At 44.5% G+C, this 19,224-nt stretch overlaps 1 protein-coding gene across 2 annotated transcripts in view; it reads right to left on the bottom strand.

Moving 5' to 3' along the window:
- prkd2 (protein kinase D2) overlaps window positions 1–18,431 on the bottom strand; it is a 34,055-nt gene extending 15,624 nt beyond the window's left edge. For both annotated transcript variants that reach the window (XM_076141473.1, XM_076141479.1), the window contains exon 1: window positions 17,402–18,431. In XM_076141473.1, coding sequence (XP_075997588.1) covers window positions 17,402–17,746 — 345 coding nt within the window. In that variant the 5' untranslated portion in view covers window positions 17,747–18,431. The remainder of the gene's footprint in view (window positions 1–17,401) is intronic.
- Between the last annotated feature and the right edge of the window lie 793 nt (window positions 18,432–19,224).

Raw genomic sequence — 19,224 nt, 5'->3', positions numbered from 1 at the left:
TGTTCACTGAGTCACCACCTTTGTAGCCCTGTCAGAGGTCTGTATGTCCTGAAAGTTCCACTTCTTCTGGCACATATTGGGTAGAGTGTGATGGAACAACAATAAAAACTTGTTGGTTTGGTCTCATACCACCCCTGCTGAGGCTGAGCAGACACTAAACAACACACTGAATAATCCATTTAGCCTTTCACAACCAACCCCACAACCCCAGAAGTAGGCAGAGTTTTTGAGGCTCCAAACTTTCCCTCCTCCAGACTCCAAACCCACAAGAGAAGTGAATCCTTTTACAATTGTGGGCATCGATTCCTGTGATTACCGACAGTACGACCGAACGCTGCATCTTGTAATTACACAAACACCCACAGAAGCCAGATCAGAGGAGACTTGCAGTTTTGTCCAAACCCACATAACGGGAACCAAACTCATCTATAATCCTGCAGCTCAGCCCAGACAGTCGTTACTGCTGACTTTTCCCGACAGGCTCGAGCGCGAGGCTAGTCATGTTATCCTGCGCCTACGACCCAAAGCACACATAATGTACCCACCACAACTGCAGTTGCCACGTCTGAGCAGACCACAAGTCTCTACACAGAATCCCTAAAGTCCCCAAACCACAGTCACAATCATTTTTTTTCCTCCCACATTCCAGTTTTTGAGAAGTAGAAAGTAGAAGAAGTAGAACGGAGAGTGGAAGGAAGAGACGCTCTACACATCTCTCAGTCTGTGTCAATGTGGCGAGAACTCACTTTCTACTCCATATCTGCTCTGTATATCTGGCCCTGTGTGTAACACTTATACACACTTAGTCTCAGACAATAAGAGCAAGACAAACATGCAAATAACTTATATGTACGTCATAAAAATCCTCATATTTAGTTACATGAATTCAGATTTTACCAGGGATTTATAGATTATTGAACACGAGCTGATCGTTGAAAACAGAGAATCAAAACGTCTCATACCAACCGTCACTAGGTGGTTTCAGAAAGTAGAATTTGAATACATAAAAATATCTTCAATTTTTTCACTTTTCCAATTTTTGCTTGATGAACCAAGATTGTGGTTCTTATCAAAAAAATATGATTTACTAAATTTTCAGCACTATTTAAAAACTTTGTGTACATTTTCATTTCTCCAAAACAAAACAAATTAAAAAAAGAAACCAGCAAATTCCAAGATTTGTAGTGAACCTGCAGTTAATTCTATAAATTCCTGATGCATTTTTGATTAAATCCTTCACATTCATTCTGTTCGACGACGAATGAAGAACAAAAAAGACTTTCACTTGAATTTCTAATATTTCTACAAACTGTATTTACTGCTCATATTAAGGCTGTTATACCAGTTTTGAAAAAAAGTATCTTTTATGTATTTACTCCATCTGCAGCTCTGTTTGTCCTCACACGAGTAGATTTTACTGTAGATCACGGATTATTTTGCTGGTTTGTACAGGGGATTTCTGTGCGTGCGTGTGCCTGTGTGTGTGCGTGTGTGTGTGTGCGTGTGTGTGTGCGTGTGTGTGTGTGTGGACAAAGAGCTGGGTGTATAATCATACGTGGTGCTGTATGGTGTAGAGTGCTTTGCCTGGAGACAGGGCTGTGTCTCCAGCTGCTTTCTTTGGGTTACCAGGGATCAGGTTGCCGTGTGTTGCTTGCACTATTCCTGCAGCTCTTCGGGCCAATGAAGCCATTATTAGCGAAATGAATTATGAACTAGGCTCTACCTTCTCATTCCCCACCCCCGTTTCCCCATCACTCCCATTCTCCTCCTCAGCCTGTTGTTCATTCCCGTCTCCTTGCTTCTCTCTTTTTCATCCCTCCATCTCTTTTTTCTCTCTCGCTCCGATATCTTCTTCTTTTTACTTTTTCAACTTTTTTCCACACTCTGAAAAGGACGACAGGAAGGAGCCAGAGGGAACGTGGAGAGAGGAGGAGGAGGAGGACAGAGAATGAGACAGATTTGTCTTTGTGTCAGCGCGGCAACACTGAGCTCAATGTGGTCCACTACCCCCTCTCTCTCTCTCTCTCTCTCTCTCTCTCTCTCTCTCATGCTGATGTAATGTTGGTGCTGGACGGGTTCCCTCCACCAAACTAATGGTTCGACTAACCTACTTTCTCCAAACGTTGTCTTCGGCTTAGAGCATGATGAAGACTTTCCATCAAACAAGACGATACAGAACACTAATGAAAGACTAATGAAAGAAGATGGTGAACTGATTTATTGTGGCTGTGGCAGGGGAGGAAACTGCGTGTGTTTTTCAGCAGCAGGGAGCGGCAGGTGTTTACCACGATCGCTTACACGGAAGAAACATAATACACACCAAATGTATATTTTCATGACGCAAGCACCCACAGACCTGCTCAGACTGGGACAGTTTACACTAAGAAACAACAACACATTCATTTAATCGGCAAAATGATAATGTTGTTTGTCATTTAATGGACAAAATGCATGAAGGTGATACTTGGTTTCGTCATTTGGAATTTAGTGGCACAGGACTCATTACATACATGAGATCCTGTGTTGCTTTAGTCAATATGTCCACTTGTATGTTTATAGAATGACAATCGAAAGACCCCTTGGATTCATTTGGTCTCTGTTCCTCGTCTTCCTTCGTATGTTCAGGACCCCTGAGTCGCTCATCACCATGCACAATATGGAATGAGAGATGTTGGAAATAATGCGATCCGATTCCGATTCCTGGGGTCAGAAATTGCCAGAAATGTTTCGAGACTTTTACTCTGGGACTCTTAAACTCAGTGGACTGGATTTACTTTCTGTTTGCAGTGCGCAGATTTTTAAGCTCACTGAACTTGATGAAGGACAGCGACTGAATTAATTTAACCTTATTTCAAAATGTCGACCGCATATATACTGAAGGTTCCTCCTCCCTCAGCAAAAACATTTAACTACACGTTGTAACAGAAACGCAAACTTATATCAAATAGAGCCACAATGAATTAGCAACATTAAAAACGGCCAAAAAACAAACAAACCCTACCGGCCGTCACTTTCTGTTGCTGTGGGCCTCGCTGCTCTGTGAGGACAAACAGCTTTATCTAAATCAGCCATTATTAAAAACACACACATGAACACGCACACACACACATACACACTCGTTTCACACAAAGGCATCAAAACTCCGAAACAAACAATGAGTGATGTCAACGTGTGTACACTGCACACACACAAAAACCTCTTTCTCATCGTATCAGTTTGATGTCATGGAACAAACCTTCAGAGAGGGAAATTCAACCTCAGAATCATTGTATTCACACACACACACACACACACACACACACACACACACACACACACACACACACACACACACACACACACACACACACACACACACACACACACACACACACACACACACACACACACACACACACACACACACACCAATTTCCTCTCGGCTCTTATTCTGTTGGTTTGTTGACATCCTCATCCTCTGGTCATATGATGCAGGTCACACTGGTAGGGATTGCAGCCTCTTTTGTTTAGAGTTCAGCGAGTACAGACAAAGTGGAGTCCACACAATGTGAAACAATAACCTTCCTTCCTCTTCCTCACCTGACTACTGTATGTGCACATTTATAGCACCGGTGAATCAGCTTCAGGTTATGTTCAAACATGTGGGGGGGAAAAGCCGGAAGTATACCAACATTTGCCACAAGGGGGCTCACTAGCTCAACTGTCAATCATGTTCTGGGTGAGAGATGAGAAGGGGAGGAGTGCGTCGCAAAAGTTATTCCAAGCACATCACAGTCTTCAGGTTGATCAGGTCATTTATGTGCAAACTAGATTCTTACTTGTTTATTTTTGTGCGTTGCTTCATTGTGTAGATGTTTGTGCTTCTCTTACAGGTCTGCACGTCTTTGAATGGACCTGCAGTTGGCTGATGCTTGTCCTGCTTTGTTCTGGTACTCGTGTGTGTGAAAGGATCTTCAGACTGCTGCTTTAAGTGTCTTTATTTCAGCAGGAAAGTCAAGATTTTAACCGCACAAACAACACAAAAGCAAACTGTGTGTGCGCACGACGCCGACAGGTTCATCTCACCTCATCAAAGCAGGGGCAACGACTGCACACAAGGGGCGGCGAAGACGTCCTGCCGGCTCAGCTTCTCTGCAGCCGTGAGGGCCTTTCAAACGTTCTATAATTAGAGCCTCTTCATGAAACGACGCCGTACGTGTGAAGCCTCGACGTCCTGCTGTGAAAGCCGCCTGCTACTGCTTTTCATCCTCCCCATCGTTTCCCCTCCGGCAGCTGAGCAGCCTCAGACCACCAGGCCACACAAACACACAAGCTCACACACACCATCAGTGCTTCAGTCTGACCGGGGCTCTGCTTTTTATAGCCACACAGCAAAGTCACAAAGTTACTCAGCATCCTTTATGCATTTGATTCATCTACTGGTTTGTTTCTTGCTCTCTTCTGCACAAAAGTTCAATAACTGATTTGGGTCGTTCACTCCCTGTTGGTACAGTAAACGTCCCACATGGGGACATTTACGCGCGGTAATCTGTGATCTGTAATCTGTGATTTTATCGTCGTCCGAAATCCCCCATGTTGGTGTTTTTCCCCACAATCTTGGGAGTAAACTTCAGCATTTCTGTCATTCCTCCTGCATCTTTGCCAGCTCACTGGTCCTCAGGTCATTTTAATAGCATCCAAATCAGTGCAGACAGTTGCCTAAACTTTGCTTTGTCCACTGCTTAATGCTGCCGTTAAGCAACAGCCACAAACTCAATCATCTTAAATTGAGATGCAGCTGCGACAGCGAACATGCCAGATGTTTCTCACCTAGACTACATTCCGAAATAGGACAGTAAAGCTACTTTATCTACACGTACACATGTTGTACTTTGTTGTTGAGGGCAGATTGGGATCTGATCACTGCATTTCGGCTCGGAGCAATTCGAGTGACGACAAACACCCTGCGAAAAAGGCAGAAGTAGAAGACAGCGAGGCAGTAAACAGTGCAGTGAGCTCTGAGCTCTGTGGCCGTACATGGTCGTCCCGAGCCGACGCGTCTCCGCAACAGAAGCTGCTTATCACAACAGGAACCTGATCCAGCTATTTTATAGTCAAGAGGAAACACACTGCATCCCTTCAAACAACGCACATTGTTTAAACATCCATGTCGTACTGGGTAACAAAACATACACCCTCCTGGACATGTGAGCGAGTACACACGCTCACAGACACACACACACACACACACACACACACACACACACACACACACACACACACACACACAGGGACACGCTCTCATGTTCTATAGGACTATGTTGTTACTATAGGACAATGTCGTCACTTTAGTGTCTTCTTTCCAAACCCCACCCACACTGCAAAAAAGTTTTAAATCAAATTTTGAAGTTTCACCATGGTGATGAGTCTGTGTGAAGTCTTGAAACGTGTGTGTATTGTAATTGGGTGTTTCTGTGGCGACGGGAATGCAAAGACGTCAGCTATCCGCCCTCACTCGCTCCTCACAACAACGTGGAGCAACACAGGTTCTTTTTTTGTGCCAATGGTGTTACCGACGGAACAAATGTCGCACTGGCCGACTTTTCTATTTTTAAGCCCCGTGAGGTCACAAACTGACGAAAGAACGGAGCAGACGACAACAATGCCAGCAATCCCTGCCCTCGCTGTGCCCTGCAGGCACCTGCAGAGGCCCGGCTGCAGACGCTGCTGTTCTGAGGAAACAATGACACCCAAAACAAACTGTTGTCTTTAACTGAGGCGCAGGAGTGAATGATAGGATAGGAATTAAGTAATACCCATGACGTCAACCAACCGCTGGGCTTGGCAGACACAAAGAGGGAATAGTGTGTACAGAGAGAGTGACAAGAGCTACGTTCATTAGGTGACGTACGGCAGAGGATTGAATCCTTTTCCAATACTTTGCTGTTTGCATGTCCACAGGCAAACATAGTACAACATGAATGCATCTGTAATCAGAAGCTGCTGCTGCTGCTGCTGCTATGTTTGGTGCTTTCCTGTTTGTGTCAGTGAGCAGTATTCCCCCGGTGCCATCACTGTCACCCCTCCTCACACACACACACACACACGCACACGCGCACACACACACACACACACACACACACACACACACACACACACACACACACACACACACACACCACATGCAAGCCAAGGAAGTGCCTCGGTGCACAGAGAGCTTGTGTTGGCATTTTTACACCACTTCGTATCAAAGACATGTGAGTCTTATAATAACTGAAAGCAGGGCTGAACATATTATGATTCAATCCAGAGCTCAAATGAGTGAACCAGTGGACTCATGCTGACACACACACTGTATTTACTTTATATTGTATCATATTTAATTTTTTTCTAATTTGTTCTCTGCATGTCAGGTTTCGTCTTTACTCCCAGTACGCTTCTCTGGCTTTTCCTTGATCACAGCAAGTAAAGGACGCACACTCACACGCCCACACACACACACAAACAAACAGACCCACTGTTTGCCAACAAGTGCAATCAATGAGCTCCTAAACTCACAGTGCTTCTTTAGTTTCAAGACAAACATTGTGTGATGCTGTTTGTGTGCTGCTGCAGCAGGCGTCTCTGCTTGTATCTCAGGTTGATCTGCCGGAGCGTTCACACTGCTCGTTTTCCGCTCGAGGTCACGCGTGTGTACCTGCGGCACTTACATGCAGCTCTCAGGTAGTGAGATTTGCTGTAAGTGTTGGGGAAGGCGTTTGACAGAATCCATAGACATTTGTTTCTGACATATTTGATTCATTGCTTGCTCCCTTTGGCACACCAGCCACACAAGTTCTGTAAATGTGTTTCTCTTCAGTTAGTCACCCTAATCGAACCGGCAACAGGCCCTGAACACACACACACACACACACACACACACACACACACACACACGCCCACAGGCAGAGACGACACACAGGTACATAATTGTGCGACCTGTGTCAGTAGTTTCCCTACAACTAACAACAAAAACATTTTCCTTGTACAGAATGACTAATTTTAAAGTTCTACTTTCTGCTAATCCTACTTTTGTGCAAATTTTGACTGTCAGGTGTCAATAAATTCAAATCAAAAATTTGAAAATTTGCTTTGCAGTCTGAGTTTCACCCATAACTCCTGAATATATCTGTCAATAAGAATTCATGGCAATCAAGCTAAAAACAAATAGAAACCAGTCCACAAACATGGCAGCCATGACTTTGACTTCACAAAGGCTTTTGTAATTCCACTTGTTGCTGGATCCTTGATGTACAGAGCAGCAGGGTCACATTCACATGCTTCGTTAGACAATAATTGTGTTCAGTGTTCAATTTGTTAACCCTAACTCACATTGTGTGTGTGTGTGTGTGTGTGTGTGTGTGTGTGTGTGTGGAACAGGGACTTTGCCGGGTTTACATTCCTGACCTGCTAGTTTCTGCATACCACAGATAGCTGTGTAAACCTGCGAGACTGGAGGGGGAAGTGAATCCAACCCTCACACACACACACACACACACACACACACACACACACACACACACACATATACATGCATGACAAAACAACAGTTAAAACGCAAATATGCTGTTCCACCCTGCTGCTCTGTACACACTGTACACAAACACACATCATTTTACACCATGGAAAATAACATTAGGCACACAACCCTGAAGGCATTGAAACAGCCTGCCGGTTTATCACGCAGACACACACACACACACACACACACACACACACACACACACACACACACACACACACACACACACACACACACACACACACACACACACACACACACACACACACACACACACACACACACACACACACACATCCTGCAGAACTCAAACCCTGAAGCTACAGGCCATCGTGCACCAACAGAGACCCAACTTTCATGAGCTGAGAAATCACACAAATTGTCTTTCACAGCAGAGGTCATGGAGGTCAAGTGAAGAGTGAAGTACACACCTCCACCACCTGCACCCCCACACACACTCACACACAAGCACACACCTGTCTGCCTATCTGGCTACAGTGTTGCAGTCTTGTGGGCAAAATGGAGCTCAGACTGCAAAGCAGAGAGAGAAAACATCCGTGAAGAGAAAGTGAAACACACACAGAGAAAACAGCAGAAATGAGAACACGTGTAGAGAGGGGAGAGGGGCGAGAGAGAGAGGGGGGGGGGGGGAGAGAGAGGGAGAGAGGGAGAGATGGAGAGAGAGAGAGAGAGAGAGAGATTGAGTGGAAGAAAACAGGGAGAGAGAGAAGAGAGAGAGGGGGTGAGAGAGATTAAGAGAGATTCAACCTTCATCTTATCTGATTATTCTTTAATTGAGATTTTATTTTCCTCTTTATGCACGTTGGTCTCAATGATCTTTTTACCTAGTGTGTGTGTGTGTGTGTGTGTGTGTGGGTGTGTGTCTGCAGTCATTGAGCAGAGGAGGCTTAGTCTCGAGCAGGAGCTCAGGGACAAAGCGTCTCATTCTGCTGCGAGCATCAAGCAGGACGGGCAGGGAAACATGAGAGCCGTGGCCGGCAGGAGAGAGGGTCTGAGGATAAAGGAGGCACGCACGGCTGCTCTGAAGCGACCTTTGTTGCTCCTTCCTCCTTACCTCTATCCTGCTCCACCTCCTTCTCGGTTCTGGGCAGGTAAGCTGATAGGAACCTTGGATCCAATCCACTCTGTGTGCCGTGAACAACCCATTGATTCACAGCAAGAGTGTAAGGAGAAGAAACATTCTTTTAAGATGAGAAAGCAGGTCTGAGTAAAGAACTAATTAAGACGGAAACTAAACGAGCAACAAGTAGCACAAAAACTGAAACTACTTTAAGTGAGACTTTTTTTGTGACTGTCCAGTGAAAAGATTTGTTTTCCACAGCAGAGCAGAAAAGTGATCGGTAGCAACGTGGATGTGACTCTAATGCCTACACAATATGTATTCTATACATTCTTCTCACTCCTCTGTAAGCGTTGCTGAAAGATGGTTTAGGTCCCATCTACATGACAGTGAGCAGCACTGTGAGGTGCCACAAGGCTCACTGCTCGGCCCTATGATGTTTTCTCTTCACATGCCTCTGTGAGGACACCTCAGACACATTAGCATTCAGGTACTCAGCATCAGAATATCATCAACATACAGTAGTTGCAGAACTAGTTAACGTTTGTTTCTCCATGTCATTGTCTTTTGTTTCTGCATTTTGAATTTCTGACATCAGAGTGGATGCACTAATCCACCAGAGAGAGGAAATACCTAAGTTTGATTACTGATCCATACACACAGGCAAATACCACACAGGAAGTGTGGCACAAGCTCAGGAGTAAAGAAATAAAATACCTATTTCCTATCTTCTATTCTGAAGACTACAAAAGGCCTGTAACTCCACTCTATGGTTATAAAATGTTAATAACTCCTTCACGCTAATATTATTTACTGCTATTATATAAATGTTTTACTGCACCACTTTACTCTTTCTGATTCATGAATTCGTTTGTTTCCTCTTCGACGTGTTGTGGTGAGCAGCTCCAGAGAATAAGGAAGTGCACACTGAAGCACGTAAATCAGGTGAATGGAAACACAACACACACAGACGATGTAAGATAAGATGTAGATTTCCTTTTGGCAGGATCCTTAAAAAGGTCAAATCTCATTTGACTATCAGTGCAACAGATCGGGCCTCACCGAAGGGACAATTATCCTGTTAGTTAAAGTCTTCAGTTCTACATTGGGATATAATGTGTTAGCGTCGATCGTTTCTCACTTAGGATTGCGTTCATTTGGGCCTTTTAAGCGTTTTAGTGATAGGACTATGAACAGGGACGGTGAGAGGTGCAAACTTCACCTTTCTATGGTCACAAAACATGGAAACGGCTCAGTATCTGACAAAGAAGTCATAGTGTCATAGAGAAAATTTCAGTAGCATTAAGGTGTATGCATCACCTTTAGGAAATCTTAATCCTAGTATACATTATTGAAGGTTCAAAGTGGAACTAACCTGTAAAATGAAAATGCAGTGTGTGAAAGTATTTCTTTGGTAAGTAGCTACAAAACAAGCAGGATAACGCTCCGTCAGCAGGCGACTGGAGTGAAACACGCACACACACATACACACAGATGAAACACACACACACACACACACACGCACACAGCCTCTCATAAGAAGAACTGTTTGCACATTCTTTACATGTGCTGAGAGTGTCATGGACACACACACACACATAAATCTGCCTACTGAACACCAGAAGTAGGGACATTACTGCACCCTGAGTCATCTTCTCCTCCTTTATGTTTGTCCCTTCTCCTCCTCTCCACATGTTGCTGTACCTCTCCTCTACTCTCCTCGTCTCCTCGTCTCCTCATCTCTCCCCTCCTCTCTTTATCCTAACAACAACAGCATACACTTGTCGGACACAGACCATCTGACCTGGCCTGTGGACGGGGGGTTTCCACCTCCTTCCGACTCTCCCACAGGCTGATCAGACGATGCATCCTGCGGCATTTAGGCTTCCTATTTTTCTACGTTTCCTGCAAAGGTCCCTCACAGAGACTCTTCAGGTGTCCTCAGACCCCATATTGAGAACCCAGGGCCTGACTTTGTCTAGCCGGTGTCTTGTAGTTCTTTTCCAGGTGGTGACTTTTTCCTCCACACTGATGTCATGTGTTTATCTACTGAGGTAAGACTGCGACGCTGCCATTTTCCAAATAATACCCCCTCCAAACACATGCACACACACACACATAAATCCGCACTGCTCTAGCATCCCAGACCAGCTCAACACCCGACCCACCCCACCAGCCCACACACTGACCCCATTGTCTGCCATCGTCATCCTAAAAACTCATCACTTTTCACACACACACACGACATCAACGCAAAACCCCACAGCATCACTCACCACATTTCCATCCAAGGCCATCAATGTTTGTGCTCATCAAATTATTTCCTGTTACAGTCGTGAATTATCTGTTATATTGGACAAATGTTGACATAAACTTTTCTTTATCTGATATTTTTATGGTGACCCTTTCATGGCAGGCGAGTGTGTGTGTGTGTGTGTGTGTGTGTGTGTGTTTATCTGCCCTTGATCTCCAGCGGCCCGTCCATCCCTGAAAGAGCCCTGTGTTGTGCTGTTTATTTGACATGAGAGGAATTCTCTCTTAGCGGCTGGTACAAACGTGGAACCAAACGCCACTCGGCTCTGCTGCGCGGCTCACAATTGGATTACGGCACAAAACCCTTTTTTACCAATGCTAATCAGCGGATTAGTATCATAAGGTCTCCTTTACTCGGGAGAGGAGAAGGAATGTCGGGATATGCGAGGCCGAATGGGAACACAAACAGAAAGGAATAAATAAAAAATGTGTTGTTATTCTAACCAATAATCATTCACAAAAATGAAAACTTGTGCTGGGAAAATGACTGCTGCCATTGCCCTCGAACAAGGCACACACTCATGGGTTTCAAGCAGATGACACACTTCTTTGTACTTTAACAATAACAGATTCTTCAAAGTGAGTTCACAAACGATTTATAAACAAAAGGTTTTTAAACAAAACGAATGAGAACACGAAGGAACGTGTGTGTGAACGCAATACACCCAGAAAAGATCAACCATATTCAAATCGCAGCTATGGCTCAACATTAAAACTTTTTACATCTACATCCCACCATCCCTCTATCCCTCATCCTCTTATTCCTCTTCCTCTGATGTCTGATATGGTTCCATCCCCGCCACCAGGTGGTGAACCGCACTTTGAATAATCAAATAAACCTCCCTGTTAGGTTTAAAGCTATTGGTGCGACAGTCAGGAAACACGGAGCGAGGGCAGTCATGCAAAGCTGTTCCACTACCATGCAAAGAGAGAGAGAGAGAGAGAGAGAGAGAGAGAGAGAGAGAGAGAGAGAGAGAGAGAGAGGGAGAGAGAGAGAGAGAGAGAGAGAGAGAGAGAGAGAGAGAGAGAGAGAGAGAGAGAGAGAGAGAGAGAGAGAGAGAGAGAGAGAGAGAGAGAGAGAGAGAGAGAGAGAGAGAGAGAGAGAGAGAGAGAGAGAGAGAGAGAGAGAGAGATTTGGGTAAGCAGAACTGATACATGTGTTTGAAAAAAGACACCGTTTCCTTTCCAGCAGTCAGGTTTAACAAAGTAATTATGGCGGCTGTGTGTTTCACAGCGTTTGGTCAGTTGCCGTGTTGTCATTACTCAAATTTCACGCGACTGGATGAAGGTGCGGTTTGGCTACCTGGCAGTTTTCCTAATTGCCCAGCATTTATTCATGGAGACACAAAGGCCTGTGAGATTTTGACACGTACATGCGGCTTTTTAATCATGCAGGAAACCCAACAAACCGTGCATGAGTGCAGAGGATAAAGGTGAAGCTATAAGGTTTTAACCCAAGTGAGCGGGAAAAGCCTTCACACATTTAGCCCTGTTGTTGTGCGTTACAGTGGGGGTCTTTATCTGGAAAATCAGGGTCAATCGTTAAGTCACACTACAACTTGTGATGTGTGTGTGTGTGTACGTGTGTGTGTGTAGAATAAATGTGCAAGTGAGGTAAACAGGAGATGGTGTGTATGATCCCATTCCCAGGGCCAAACAGCTTCTCCAGGGAGGGAGATAAAGAAACAGCGCCTTCCAAAACGGAGGTGGAAACAATGGACAGGGCAGGACTCTCACAGCTGTGTGTGTGTGTGTGTGTGTGTGTGTACTACTGTATTTCTTTGTGTTTTTTTAACCAACAGTTAGTAACTTACAGTACTTAATAAGAACTAGGATGGATAGAAATGTTTGGCATAAGATAACAAGAAAATTTAAGTAATGACCGCGTACATCCAGTAGGTGATTTGACACGGCTCATCTGTTTCATGCGGTAACTCATTAAGCTGTTCACGTGTTTAAACCACGTAAGCCTGAGTGGAGCCTGAACAAGGTTTTTATCATAAATGTTTTTTGAGAAATATAAATATAAATGAAAGACGGATGATTCAGGGGACTTCCAGGTTCCCTGAAATAACAATGATTCCACTGAGTGGCGCTGTAGCACTGGGCCACTGGAAAGGGACAGAAAGGGGGATAGCTACTGTCCTTACCCAGGGTATGAAAGGTGGAAGCTCACCTGAGATACAGTATAACGATGTATTATATGTGATGCTGAATGCCAGAATGAGCAGAGTTGAATGTGAAATATGAACTTAAGCCATTGATACTTCAACAACAACTTAATGTGACCACAGCCCACAATGGCAGGACTCAACAAGTTTGATACACACACATACACTCCTGACTTCACACATTCTATTACTCATACATGCTGTAACACACCCGATCAGTGCGTCGAATAAAGAGCAAATAGAAAGCCAGCGCTGATCAGACAGAACTTTAAATCCATCAAGACAAGAAGATGTCTGCTGCATTCATCAGTCAGGATGTTTACAAACACGTGAAAACTTCAATTGTGCTCCGATTAAGGCTGTAAGTCATTCAAAAGGTGTGTACGCACATGATGCTTACTCCCAGTTACAGATGTAGAGTATGACGTTTGTAAATCTATTTATTCATGTGTGTAAACATCATAGCTGGATACCTGCACATTCATTTCAGACTTGCTTTGTCGCGTATATTCACCAAACCATATTACATCTACTCACAGTACAAACACATAAAGAGTTGTAGGTACACATAAAAAGTTAGTAGCGAATTTCTGAAGTCGCATGATTTAAGACTTCACTTGGCCTTTTGGCTCCAAAGTTCCCCAAACAAAAGAATAAAAGTGATGCAATGGTTAGTTTTTAAGTTTTTATGTTGTATCTCTTTAAGTTCATCTGCTAAAGAAAATCCAGCCCATGATTTTGACTCATCCCCTCCTGGAATGTTTGGCTTGAATTGTTCTCCTGACTGGATCAATGAACTCGATCATTGAGGAGGACTCAGCAGGAGGTGCAGAGAGGAAGAGGGGACTGAATGTGTAAAGGAGTTGAAGACAAGAGGAAGGGACAGGAGATGAGAGGATAAGGAGAGGAAGCGCAGGATCTAAAGGGAGGGAAAGGCGGGGAGCAGGAGGAGGAGGAGGAGGAGGAAGAGGAAACAAGCGTCATTACATGAACAAAGGATGGCTGACCTGATGGAGAGGAGAGGAAAGGAAAGGAAAGGAAAGGAAAGGAAAGGAAAGGAAAGGAAAGGAAAGGAAAGGAAAGGAAAGGAAAGGAGCTAAGAAATGTTTTCAATGATAATGAAATGATGTCAGATGAAAAGACATGGCGGCGTCAGAACAGTGTGTTTTCACCTGTCTGCAAACATCCAATATTTGGTAACCATGACGACGTTGAAGTTTCAAAGATGGTGGAGGAGCAGAGGTTTAGAATTACAAACATCAGCGCGACTGCTCAATGAAAAGCATCCTGGCTTAAAATCTCACAAAAAGAAGAAGAAGAAGAAGAGGAGAGAAGGTGTGGGATTTTCAAACACTGGGAGATATTGGTTTGCAACAGGAGTATAACAGGTGAATCCTGAGCAGGAACAGACTAGAACCTGGGAGGCGACCGTTAAAAGTGGATGTATTCTTCTGCAAAGGTAAACAAAGTGTTGTGTTGCATGTCAACCAATTTCCTGTCATGAGGCAAGTGTGAACTGTGCACTGTGGTTGATCTAAATGTGACACTGCTCACACGTAAATGTCTGCAAGAGTATAAAATAGAACAGCCCCGTCAACACATCCGATCGATACCCGATCGACACCAGTGTGGGTTCACTACGCAAGAGGAGAAGTGCAACAGAGCCTAAACTCCGAGTTGGCGTGGGGATCTGCAGCCAGGAGAGCGAGTCAATGGAAAAACGTGTGAATGGAAGGCGGGAGCCTGTGAATAAACAGCAGCGGTGACTCACGCTTTCTGGAGCGGGAGAGACATATGAGGGTGGGGGTGCGGGGTACCAAACACTGCTTTACCCCTAAACACACCAACGCGGGCATTCATGCATGCCGACATGCTCGTATCACACACACTCCCTCCACTCACTCACTCACTCCCTCGCCTGACCAGGACAAGCTGCTTATTGTACCAAATTCCCACCTAAAGCTGCAGCAGTTTTGTATTTAGGGGATTTTGGGATCTCAGCTACGCTAACAAGGCGTGATCTTGGATTTGTCTGACTCACAGTAACACAACAATGCAGCCATGCAAGCTTGTGTGTGTAGACCTGTGGTGATGGAAGTGTGTGCTTGTAAAGATAGTAGTTTAGGAAGTGTAACTGTAGGAACTATGATGTCCTAATTGGATCGGTAAAAAAGCGGTTTAACACTTATCGGGTTTGACACAGCATCTTTTCAGGAGAAAAAGAACCTAAATAATGCGAGAGATAAATGTAAAAATGTGAATTCAATTGTCAAACTACAAACTAAATGCTTGTGTTTATTTTCTCTCTAACTAACTGTTTTTGACGGTAAGCTAGAGACTAAAAATAACAGAAACCTAACCTTTTCTTCAAATACAATTTCTTCAGCTGACTATTTCTTTCCAAATTGAATGTTGCATACGGATATTTAAAAGGTGGACTCATCGGAATTCCTTTCTTTACTTTAAAATACCTCGGAAGTAAAGTCTAGGTGGTTGTTACCAGAAATAAAATGACCGCTGTAAGTATCCACTGTGACTGGAGGCCTGATTCCACTTTAGACAGCAGTAATTCTTTGTAGTTTGTACACACACACAAACTCACATATTTACAGTCATGTGGAGACTTTGTATTGACTCGGTGGCTTTTCCTGACCGGAGCCACCACACTACCCTAACCATCACTCAAGCCTGTTTCTAACCTTAGCACTCAAAACCTAAAATAAATGGTTAACATTGATGGTTCCCGGATTTTGAGGCGCGTCTTCCCATTATGACTCTGTCCATATTTTTGTCCCCAAAACATGATGAATGCCTGATTGACACACACATATACACATATACTCACCACAGGAAAGGAAACACCACAAACTAGTTCTGTCTGCAAAAGATATTGATTAGCTCTAGTGAGTTCTTGGCGGTTGATCAGGGCGACTAACTTGCCGCCTGATTGCAGATTTAATTTCCTGAGTTTCCTGGTGTGTTGCATGATGCTGCATTCCTGTGGTGTTGGAAAATATCAATTTATACACCTTGGATATTGCAATCGAAGTCGTATTTAGGTCGTATGTAAATAACGTCAACACGTACCTACCAGAGATGAACTCACTGAGGCCTTGTGGCTGTTCAGTGTCTAAATCTACATCAGTCGTCAAAGCAGCCAACAGATTTAACGGGTTTGGATCAAAAACGATGCGGTGCAAAAGCGCAAGGATGCATCTTAGCTTCCACCCTTCAGCGGCGACATTTCTCACGTACTCGCTGGTGTATTCTTTGTCAATACTCTTTCCACCAGGGGGCAATATGAGGCCTGATGTTGCTCAACAGCTTAAACAAAGATGCGATGATCATTTAACTTGACACAGCACCAGGTTGGTTCTCCGCAAAAGTTTCAGCGGTTTTTGCTTGCGAAAATTAAATCGTACTGAACACTCCTAAATGAGAATGTTCCAGATTTATTACTGTGCGTTTCTTTCGGAAATTAAATGAATACATGCTATGTCAACTGCCAGAGGGAGAACCATAGAAGAAGAACAGTCAGTATATTTACATCTACTTTATACTCTGAGCCTTTCTTTACTGTGATTAAAGGCAAAAAGTGCAAGTTGTGTATGTACACAGGATGGAAAGGATTGGGCCATTCTTTGAATATACAGTATATGACAACTTGGGTAATCGCGGTCGGAGGTTGGAGACTTTGGAATAGATTTACAATCAAATAATCGAGGTCTGTGACTCGGAGTAGGGATACTTCAATTTGTACGGATTTCACTCGCTTTGAGGTGTGTACATTGTGTCTGAAAGAGCCGGTCTATTGCCTTCAACGCTTTGTAATTGAAGTTTCAAGTATGAGTGTTAAAGTAAACCATCAGGTGAAACAAACTTTGTCCTCAACCTATCAAAGCTCTCCATCGGCAAGCTGCATTAAAGTCTTAACAAACACTGTGTTCTCTTGTAACTGTACGAGGAAAAATGCTAATTGCTGTAATTAGAGCAGAGCAAAATGTGACATAGTTTCCTACTTTTCCTCAGAATCTGCCAGAGCGGCCTGTTCAAACGCTTTGTCCCTCTGCATGTTTAAACCAATGAAAGGTGAAGTATAAACAAGTGTTTGTTTGTAAGACAGGGTGGTGTTAACACAGAGCGAGGAGAGAGAAAATCACACAAAGAGACAAAACAAACTAATAAATAGCTCAAAGATATGAAGACGAGACGAGTAAGTCAAGTTTTACGTGGGAGATGACGCCACACACACACACGTTCACACACTCACAAAGACACACAGTTCACAATTCTTACCTTGGTGTCAACGATGGAGCAGGCCATCTGTTTGACGTAGGCCAGGTCAGCAGTCTGGGGCATCAGGACGGACTCTCTGGTCAGGCCAATCTGGATGATGAAGGACACCCCCGCTGGCGTGGGAGGCCCAGGGATCACAGCCCCACCAGGGGCCATTGCAGCTCCACCAGGGACCTGCCCTAGTCCCAGGTCCATCAGGGGGAAGCCACCCTGAGTGGGAACAAGTGGAATGGACAGTGGTGTCCCCGGCTGCATTATAACTGAGCCTGGGGGAGAGGAGCCCCCGGGAGGAAAGAAGACCTGGGCCATGGGTCCTGAGGACATACAGGGGCTTGCGTTGGCCATTTAGAGTCCCGAAACATACACGCTCACAAACACACAGTGCACGACACAACTCACAGAAAACACACACTCATTCAAACTGTGTCAGTAAAGGAGAGAGTCCGGGTGTAAACACCCTGAACTACACACACACACAAACACACGCACACATCAAGCAAGGGAGTCCCAGTTCCTCTGGGTCTTGTGTGCACCTCCTCCCCGTGGCTGAAAGAAGAAATCCTTATCCAGGAAGAGGTGTTTTTCCTCCTTTCTCACACGCTCTGTCCAAGCTCGGCTGTCAAAAGTCTTCTATTGTCCCAGCATGAGAAGCATGAGAGGCTCTGAAAAAAAGTCTAAGAGGGAAAACCGCCCTCCTGCTGCTCTTCCTCCTCCACCTCCCCTGTCTAAAGAAGTTGTTCTGCAGAGGAGAAAGTCCAAGCTCGCCTGTGAAACTCCCGCTGTGGGAGAGTAAAATAAAAACAATGCCAAAGTTTGTTGTGCTCCTCTCCAGACTGAGTTACAAAATGGCCTCCTTGAACAGGAAACTGTGAGACTGAACGAGGGCAAGAGACTGCACTACTTTTACAAGTCTTGCCCTGTTTCAGTTTCAGCTCCAGTTGAGTCTTTTGAGTAGAAAAGCAGAGAGAGCGAGCGAGCGAGTGAGAGAGAGAGAGAGAGTGGTGTTAGTGTACCTCCCTCTCCCTCCCTCCTGCTCTCTCATCTGTGATCTCAGCACAGACAAGGAGGAAGTGAAATGATTGACGCAGCCCTCAGCCAATAGATTTCCCTCCTCAGAGTTGAGTGACGTCACAGGCCCTGCCTCCTTCCCTCCCTCCTGCCTCCCTCCTGCCTCCCTCCTCCCTTTCCTCTCTCCAGTGGCGTAACCCGTCCTGTTTGTCAGCAAGGGTCCTCTTTCACAGCCTCAGGGGCCACTCAGAGTCCCTCCCATCTCCTCCCGTCAGCCCCCTTTCTGACTGAATGAACTTCTCTCTGTCCCCCCCACCAATTTTGCCTTAAGACCTTTGACACCTCGCCTTTTCTATGCATCCGAGCACTGACGCATCTCTCGCCCACTGCAGGACCACACCTACCGCTGCATGAGATTAGATCTCAAAATGGGGAACTTGGCTTCAACAGCCCGGGAAGATGGGGGAAGGCAGGTTTCAGGCCCCTGGGTAAGTCGAGGAAACTGGGCTCGGTCGAATCAGTCAGTCCCATTTTAACTGTGTATCATTTTCCCTTCATTAAACAAACAGGACTGTCATTTAATAGGGCATAAAGTGAAGATGACCGATACAAATGCCCGCATAAAAGCCAGGGAAATTTTAAAAATAAGTAATAATATATATTTGTGAATTAACTACTAAAAAACACACAAACTGAAGGAAATTAAAATAGAACAAAACATAACGTATAGATAAAAATATGAAAAAGTGTAAGTAGAACTGAATTTAAAATTTCATTAAAAAAGGATATAATAAAGGGTTTTATATAGAGGCTTT

Source organism: Genypterus blacodes, unplaced genomic scaffold (genome assembly GCF_046128005.1).
Source record: "Genypterus blacodes isolate CSIRO-AG114 ecotype Tasmania unplaced genomic scaffold, CSIRO-AGI_Gbla_v1 ptg000003l_1, whole genome shotgun sequence".
Taxonomy (NCBI): Eukaryota; Metazoa; Chordata; class Actinopteri; order Ophidiiformes; family Ophidiidae; genus Genypterus; species Genypterus blacodes.
The sequence above is the reverse complement of the archived record's forward strand: the minus strand, read 5'-3'. Positions and strand labels throughout refer to the sequence as shown.